Source organism: Haliotis rubra, unplaced genomic scaffold (genome assembly GCF_003918875.1).
Source record: "Haliotis rubra isolate DU_JTF1 unplaced genomic scaffold, ASM391887v1 Scf1, whole genome shotgun sequence".
NCBI lineage: Eukaryota > Metazoa > Mollusca > Gastropoda > Lepetellida > Haliotidae > Haliotis > Haliotis rubra.
Genome location: NW_025764891.1, coordinates 1,481,506 through 1,490,654, shown reverse-complemented (window position 1 = coordinate 1,490,654; position 9,149 = coordinate 1,481,506). Strand labels below are relative to the sequence as shown.

Genomic DNA, 9,149 nt, shown 5'->3' with positions numbered 1-9,149 from the left:
CCCACAAGGCAGTATTTTGTCTGTCACATGTGTTTAGCATTAAGATCAACAGTTTATCCAAGGTTTTAAATGATTCAATTGATGGATCACTTTTTGTGGATGATTTTAATATTTCTTGTTGTGGTAAAAATATGCATACTATTGAACGGCAACTGCAGTTATGTTTAAACAAAATCAAGAAATGGTGTCTTGAAAACGGCTTTAAATGTTCTAAATACAAAACTTGTTGTATATATTTTTGCAGAAAATATAAACCGCATAAAGACCCTGAACTGTACCTCAATGGCATTCCCATCAAAGGTGTTAAGGAGGCCAAGTTCTTGGGTTTAATTTTTGACTCTCATTTAACGTTTCTGCCGCATATTAAATCCCTTAAAACTAAATGCCTGAAGGCACTTGACTTATTGAAAGTTGTTTCAAATTCTAAGTGGGAAGGGGATCAAGCTACCTTACTACACCTATATCGATCATTGGTCCGTTCCAAACTTGATTATGGCTCCATCGTATATGGTGGAGCCTGCAAAAGCAACCTAAAACTATTAGATTCTGTCCATCACCAAGGTCTAAGACTTTGTCTTGGGTCCTTCAGAACTTCTCCTTTTGACAGTCTCTACGTCGAAGCAGACGAGCCTTCTCTTGCCCAACGCCTTATAAAATTATCATTACAATATATTACCAAACTACATTCTAACGAGTCTAATCCTGCATTTCACTGTATCTTTAATCCTCTTTATGAGGATTTGTACAAGAAGAAATCTTCTCTTGTTCCGCCTCTTGGGCTAAGGATTAAGCCATTCATTACTGCTGCCGGCATTAAGCTGGAAAATATATCTCCTTCCCGTCTTCTTTCTTCTCCTCCTTGGCAATTGGTTAGGCCACAAGTCGACCTAACACTCACTAAATTTTAAAAAAATCAGAAACTAATGACTTACAATATAAACAAGAATATAATCAATTAAAAAGTAAATATAATACATATAAATGCTTATTTACAGATGGGTCCAAGGATGGTGGCGCAGTGGCTTGTGCCACTGTCATTGGGTCCAAAACAATATCTTCCAGATTACCCAATGCCAGTTCAATTTTCACAGCAGAAGCAAACACAATACTAACAGCTCTTAAATATATGAATAGATACCCTAAATATAAACAATATATAATATTGTCTGACTCGCTTTCTTGCCTTCAGGCTATTAAACATCTTTCTTGTAAACATCCACTTTTAATAGAAATTATAGAATTATATAATGATCTTGCAACTGGCCAATACGACATCGTCCTCTGTTGGTTACCCAGCCACGTTGGCATTTCTGGGAATACAATAGCCGATCTTGCTGCCAAGGCAGCACTCAACAAATCTGTGACACCACTTCTTATTCCATACTCTGATTATAAGGCTGTCATCGGATCTTATGTCCGCATTTCTGGGAATACAATGGCCGATCTTGCTGCCAAGGCAGCACTCAACAAATCTGTGACACCACTTCTTATTCCATACTCTGATTATAAGGCTGTCATCAGATCATATCTTCCGCGAAGAAGTGGGACACCCAAGTAGGTATAAATTACATGCAATAAAACCCTATATTGGTTACACCTACTTTGGTTGTCAGTCCAGATTTGAAGAGGTCATCATGCGACGATGTCGTATTGGCCACACAAGAGTACCTATTAAAAGGTGAGGATCCTCCGTTTTGTATCCCTTGTGATGAAAGAATCACGGTCAAGCATGTCCTGCTTGACTGTGTTGAATATTCCATTACAAGGGATATCTATTTCAAATCACGAACTATGAAGGATCTTTTTAATAATATAATTTCTCATTTAATTATTGCGTTTTTAAAGGAATTAGATTTGCTAACTGATTTGTAAATAATAAATATTTTATGAAGTTTTGTCACGTTCGGCCACGTTTGTTTGGCGTTTTGTCACGGTTGTTTCACGTGCACCCTTACTGCCTGTATTGTCCCGGTTCTCACGGCAAGCTTGGTTGTTTGAGAGTTACCCGCCCCTGTGAGTGAGACGTGTCGTTTGACAGCTCCGAGACAAAAATTGAAATTGAAGTGAAAACAATACAAAGTTGGTGAATTATCACGCGAATGAGTGAAGTAAGTGCATAAATAAGAAGATAAGAAGAAAATTATGCCACGATTCGCCCAAGATTCATCTGCGATGGCCAGCTCGTCAGACGTGCTCCGCCATTGACACCTCAGCCTGGCGATCGGACAACTGACTGTAACAACGGCGAAGATCTGTCTTGGACTATAGAAATTAAAATCTCCCTGAACATGCAGATGAAACTGAAAATGAATAGGTGACAGAGAATACAATATATTCTCTCAAGCGAGATAGTCTGGAAATTCATGACATTCAGCGCAAAATGGGGTGGGGGAAGTCCCCTGGGGTAGTTGTTGTTACCATCGCTGACACTGAACAAGTGAAGACAATAACGAAAGAGAAAAAATAGAACATATGAACGGGTTTACATAGAGAACCACATACAAGCTGACATCAGGAAACAGAACGCCAACATGAGGACACTTCTGAGTGAAGGAGTGAGTGAGTTAATATTTAACGTCACATCGGCAATATCTCAGCCATGTCGTGACGAAAACAATTTATACAATAAAAAGTGATAATACATTGAGGATTAAAACCTGTCGACGATGGAAGGACACTTCTGAAAGAAATAGGGAAGAAAAGTGATTACGCCATAACACGTAAAGGCTTCCTTTCTAAGAAGAGGTATCGACGTGGGCCCCGGGATTAGGATTTACGGCTTGGAGTGTGGAATCTAAGGAGATGGTCCCACATCAATGAAGATAACAACAGTTTCTTTTTTAGACTGTGATTTATTTGGTATTTGTGAAACTGTTTTAAAGGTGATGGAAATCTGTGTATAGACGGCTATACTTGGATTGGTAATAACAGAAAAAGTATACATAAGCACGCTAAACGAGGATCGGGAGGTGTGGGAGTATTAGTGAATAATGACTTCTTAGCGGGTAACACTGTTGAAGTGTTAGAGTGAGTGAGTGAGTTTAGTTTTACGCCGCTTTTAGCAATAGTCCAGCAATATCACGGCGGGGGACACCAGAAATGGACTTCACACACTGTACCCATGTTTGGAATCGAACCCGGGTCTTCGGCGTGACGAGCGAACGCTTTAACCGCTAGGCTACCAGACCGCCCCCTTGAGGTGTTAGATAATGAACATGATGATCTGCTTCGGTTACTCGTATCCACCAATGTAGCAGTCGACAAGATGTGCGTATGTGTATCATACCTCCCTCCGATTGGCTCAAACAAGTCACATGACTCTGACCTATTTTTTTACTCGCCTGCTTGAGAAAGTGCACGCCTATCAGAACACCTGCTCGTGGGTGATTGGAACGCGCGTTGTGGCGCACTATCTGACTTTATAGAAAATGTAGATTCTGTATGTGATCGTGAAATCTTGGACACTAATGTTAATTCACACATCGTGTTGGCCACAATGATTTTACATGTGTTTCAAATAAGGGTTGTGGTTGTTCAGTTGTTGATTTTGTGATTGAACCACATGAGCAATTGAAGAAGATTGATGATGTTAATGTTCAAGTGATGACAGATATCATGGATGAAACAGGATTGTGAAATAATTCCAGATTGTATTCTGTAATTGTGTAATTGTGAATTGTTACTTCACCGCACTTCACTTTTGTTTAGAAAACAGTGTAAGCCCGGCTGAATGGCGCACGGGCATCATCACACCTATACCAAAGGACGGAATTGACCCTCGGGAGCCGCTTGGTTACACAGGTATTACGGTCATATCTGTACCCTGCAAGATCTACGCCGATATCCTAAATGTCCGAGTTCAAGCATGGTTAGAAAGGAATAGTCTGCAAGCAGAGGAACAGAACGGCTTTCGCTCCGACCTGAGCTGTGAAGATCACATATACTCTCTGTATGGTCTAATCAACAACAGAAAAAATGAACAAAAAATCTACTTTTATATGCTTTGTGGATCTACGTAAGGCGTTTCACACGGTAGGTAGGAAATGTCTTTGGTATAAACTGATGCGGATGGGGATGCCAGAGAATTAGCAACGCAGTGCAATATTTGTACGATGACGTCAGCTGTTCATTACGTATCAACGACTATATATCACTGACAGTTTGAAAGTTGACATTAGTGTAAAACAAGGTTGTAAACTCTCCCCTATCCTTTTTCCCATTTACGCCAACGACCTAGCGGAAGAGATAAAAAAAGCTAGATTGCGGAGTCGATGTCACCGATATGACGTTATCCTTACTTTCATATGCAGACGACATCGCTCTCATAATCCCGGACGAAGAATCTCTCCAGAAAATGTTGAATGGAATGGTTTAGCAGATGCAAACTTGACATAAACTTTGGAAAGTCTAAAGTGATTAACCTTCGCATACCCTCAAGAGAAAGTAGCGAATTCAAGTTTACTTGCGGAAACAAGACTGTTGAGTATACCGACTACCACCGATATCTTGGTATATGGTTGAACGAACACATGGATTTGAGGAAAACAGTGAGAGAACTATGCAAGTCTGCAAGCAGAGCACTTTCTTCCCTTTATACCAAGTCTAAGAGCTGCAGGGATGTCCTTTGATATATATACCAAGCTATACAGATGTCTTGTAGAGCCAGAGCTATTTTATGGAGCCGGAATCTGAGGAATCAACATGTACAGAGAGGTGCAGACAGTACAGAACAGAGCCTGCAAGTACTTCCTGGTAACAGGACAAAACGCCTCCAGCATAGGGACACGTGGAGATATGGGCTGGACATCTGCACAGAGAAACAGCGCACGGAGGTTTGCAGAGTCCTTACAAGACTTAACAAGACAGAAAGCGATACAATCGTCCGTATAATGCATTAGTGGGGGGAAAAAACAGCTGAGATCTTGGGAGTTGTTGGAAAACCACGGTGCTACAGATATAATCGACACAGATAAGCCAAGTAAGAGGAAAATAGATGCTTTTAAAGACATTTTTACTCAATGCGATATCAACGACTGGACACGTGAACTATGGAACGACCACAACAAACCAAACCGGAACAAGGTCCGAACCTACAGAACATTCAAGACTAAACTGACAGGTTGCTACGTTCAGCCAGTCAAATATCGGGATCAACTACGTATCCTTTCTAAGTTCAGATGTGGTAACCTCCCCTTAGCAATTGAGACAGGAAGATACTCCAAGCCTCCTACCCCACGACAGAATATGCCAGTTCTGTACAGGAATGAGACAAGCTGCTGTAGAAGATGAAACACACATTCTTATTGATTGTTACTTTTACTCGAATTCGAAATATAAGTTAATTTTAGCGGCTGAGCAGGTTATATGGATACTGTCTATAAACATATTTACTTTCTTAATCATAACCTTTTACAACCACTTTTAGCTTTTACCCATCTACAAATGTTTTTAAGAAGGACGCTTTATGTACGAATTAAACTCTTTCTTCAACGTTTTTATGACATGCATTTTTATCCTCTGAACTATATATATTTATTTTATGCTAGTACCATGCTACTTATGTGTCTCATAAGCCAATTTGGCTGGGCATTTACTCTTATATTGTGCTTTGATATTGTAACAAAATGCTGAGATGTATGCGTGACACATTAATAAACTATTTGTCTCTCTCTCTGTAGCCAAATCATACCGTTCTATCACGACGCATCCAGGCGTTTGACGGTTTATAGGGTCGGCGACATACGGCACGTTGCGTTCACTGGCATTCCATCCCTGCACATGACGCAGGCCTTCTTGCTGACGCAAGGACACGATGTATGCCCCAAGCAAACATACAAACACAAAATCTTGTGGATCCCATACCTGCTACTGACAGGTGTTGTGTACTTGTCAATGACTCGTTGCATGATTTGCTAAATGGTTGATTGGTGTCATTAAAACCATTTTTATGGTTACTAATGTATCAAGTGCATAAGGTTAGATTAAAGTGATGCCTAAAGAGGGGTTACCATATCATTATTTTTCCAGTTTAAATGGACAGTTTCAAATTAAAAATCTACGTTTAAGTGAATTTTTGTGATCCTTATCAAAGTATGAGTAGTATATTTTCCGACGTTGCTGGTATTCGATTTATCGAGTAAACAATATAAACAACGTTAATTTCAATAGTGTAAAAGCCATAGGACAACACGACTCTAATTTGCCACGTTGTGATTTCGAATTTGAAAGAAAAGTGGTTTACCGGGATTCAGATTGTAAGAGAACTAGGTGTGAAACCAATACTTGTATTCTAGAATTGACAAAGTTCACAAATCAATACAAATCACTCAACGCAGTACAAAATACAGTGGCAGTACTGTTATGAAATATCATCACTATTTGTTACACCCAGCAATATCACCTTTCAAAACGACAAAAATGCTCTTGTTTACACGGTCAGTATATAATTTCGCTCTATTTCCCACATTGTCCGCAATATTTCTGTTGTGTTGTTGGTTTCGTGCCATAATTGAGTCGTGGATCAAAATGATATCACCTGTACGTTTTCTACAAACTACAGTGTTGTGAGAATCTATTAACACGGAGTGTCATAAATATATATTGTGATATATTTTACGAATAACTCGTGCGCGAGTCGAGTTCACTATGAAGGAAAATGAACATTATTGACGGTATTCATCTGAACGAACATCATTTGTTATGAAAACAGTAACACATTTTTATATACTGGATAATTACTGCACAGAGAGGCAATAGAAATGACAATATTAAGCCACGTTCATGGTTAGCCTGACATTTGTTGATGGGCAGGTGCGTACGTATAGCCATCCTACATCGGCGTGTGGATCATACACCAGCCTCCATACTCAGGAGAGAAGGCGAACAATCAATATCTGTAAGTAATTGTCTATTCTGTGGTTGTGTTTTTGATGTAATGTACATTATTGGTAGGTCTAAGTAATCTCATTTGTATTTGGAGATGTAAAACGGACAACATTTTCCCCCTAATCAATATTGCTCAATTCTTGTTCGTTCCGAAATTCCAATCGATATATCCCACCCCCCCCAACACCTGTAAAGTGACTGCTTTCACTGATTGGTGACTACTCTCATTACTTAAATTTACATTCTATCACTCTTTACCTCACAAATGTGTAATGTGATAAAAAATAAAGGTACTCCTGACCAGAATAAATAATTCTGGGCGTGTAATTCAATGCCACGATGGCGATAGATGCATGAAACTATGAATGCAAACTATTGGTTAACTTGCGAATGGTTCCCTTGGTGTTGACGCTGTCCAACCGGAAGGTACCTTGGTCATGTTGGTTCCCACAGATGCTGTAACAGGGACCATTTTTGTCTCTCCACTGAGATGCTGTATCGGAGACATTTTTGTGCTTTAGAAATAGTGACTGTAAATTTCCCAAAGTGGGTACATACGTTGGTGTCTGTGTGTACCTGCATCACGCGTTGTTTGTGCACAGAGAAAATAAATTAAAGTATATAACAATAAGAGGTTGCATTCAGAAAACGGTACTGAAAATGAAAATCCTCAACGAAAGCCACTTTCGAATGATTACTTTGGTCATTGTAGCATATTTGCTCTTATATCTGAATGTGCATCCTTTTGTGTTTCATTTACAGTTACAAAACTAATCAGGGATATGCCGACCGAAGCTACACCTCTGCCAAACGCCTCAACACCATGGGCATCGATGAATAACACCACCCACAGCAACGACGAGGCCCACGATGACATCTTCAACGAATACACCGGCTTCCGTGTCCAGACGTGGCCGTACGTCTTGTCTATTGATATCATAGCCGCAATTGGTATTGTTGGTAATATCTTGACCATGGTGTTGATGACGTCCAGGACGCAACGGCGGTATTCCTACGCAATCTACATGGCGTTTCTTGCCGTCTTTGACTCTCTGGTTCTAGCAATGGTTGCAACAGAGGACACCCTTGACCACTTGCATGACCTCTTGGAGACCTTCCTGAACAGTCACATTGTCGTGTGTAAACTGTGGGCCTTCATCCTGGAATGTTCTCTGATAATCTCTCCCTGGCTGCTAATGTCGATGTCAGTCGACCGCTACGTTACCGTAGTTCACCCAAGATATACAGAACGTGTCTGTAGGCCTCTCGTCTCCATAGTAGTGAGCGTAATCATATGTGTTGTTGCTATGGTGTTGGTATCGCCCCTAGTTCATGCAGCGGAGTACATACCTGATGATGAAACAAAGGAAGGTTATATCTGTGGAGTGGTTAACCCTGATCTTGAAAATTATTACATGTTTCTGTCTGCTATAATGGAATCGCTGTTACCCGTATCGCTCCTTTTTGGCTTCAATATCCACACTGTTGTCACTCTGTGTCGCTCTACAAGGAGCGTGTCGCACATCATGGAAGCCAATGTCCGAAAAATCACCATCAGCATCGTGCTGGTGTCGGTTCTGTCCGCGCTCGCTCTTGTACCATTCGCTATAGTTTACCTCATTGAATACATACTGATTGTGTCAGACACTGACCGGTACCTCATCGGACTGTTCGGGAGTTTGTGGCATGTGTTTAACGTTGTACGTTTGGTAAACTACGCCATGAATTTCTATGTCCTCATTATATCTTCAAACCATCACAGAACCCTGTTGATCCAAAAAGTCACTTGCTCTCGTAACGCCAATCAAACCCAGATGGAAATGACAAAGGTAGACGGCAATGACACGCGTGTTGACACAAACATATCGGCCATAACAGAAGCTTGAATCCCTTCATCTGACCATCTCATTTTCTTCATCATTTCACTTATCCTTTTGAACTCACCCGACAATAGCGGAAAGGTGCGAGGAGCGCTGGATCAGTTAGCTACACCAATTAACTTCTCATTGACTGACTTCGGCTTATGTATACAAGATAACTGTTGTTTGAATCTCATGGGACCAAATTTCCTTTTCGAGTCATCGTGTGTATTTATGAGACGAATTCGTGTAACCGGTAATCAAATGATGACAACTATAACAGGGAATGGTCGGGACCGACAGGTACTTCGAGTTATGCATAATATTCGAGACACAGGCATTCGACTCATCGGGATTTGACTGTACCTATTGTTTCAGATGTTTCCAAAGTGCAAAGACATTCTG

General features: G+C 40.5%; 1 protein-coding gene across 1 annotated transcript; it reads left to right on the top strand.

The window, feature by feature from the left end:
* The first annotated feature begins 6,819 nt into the window (after nt 1-6,819).
* On the top strand, nt 6,820-8,875 carry LOC124285052 (somatostatin receptor type 4-like). Its single transcript, XM_046721233.1, has 2 exons — nt 6,820-6,895; nt 7,648-8,875. The coding sequence occupies exon 2, from the start codon at nt 7,668-7,670 to the stop codon at nt 8,769-8,771; it is 1,104 nt and encodes a 367-aa protein (XP_046577189.1). The 5' UTR covers nt 6,820-6,895; nt 7,648-7,667; the 3' UTR covers nt 8,772-8,875.
* The last annotated feature ends 274 nt before the right edge of the window (nt 8,876-9,149 follow it).

Coding starts and splice junctions, on each gene's coding strand:
- LOC124285052 (XM_046721233.1), top strand. CDS start 7,668: ATGCCGACCGAAGCTACACCTCTGCCAAACGCCTCAACACCATGGGCA.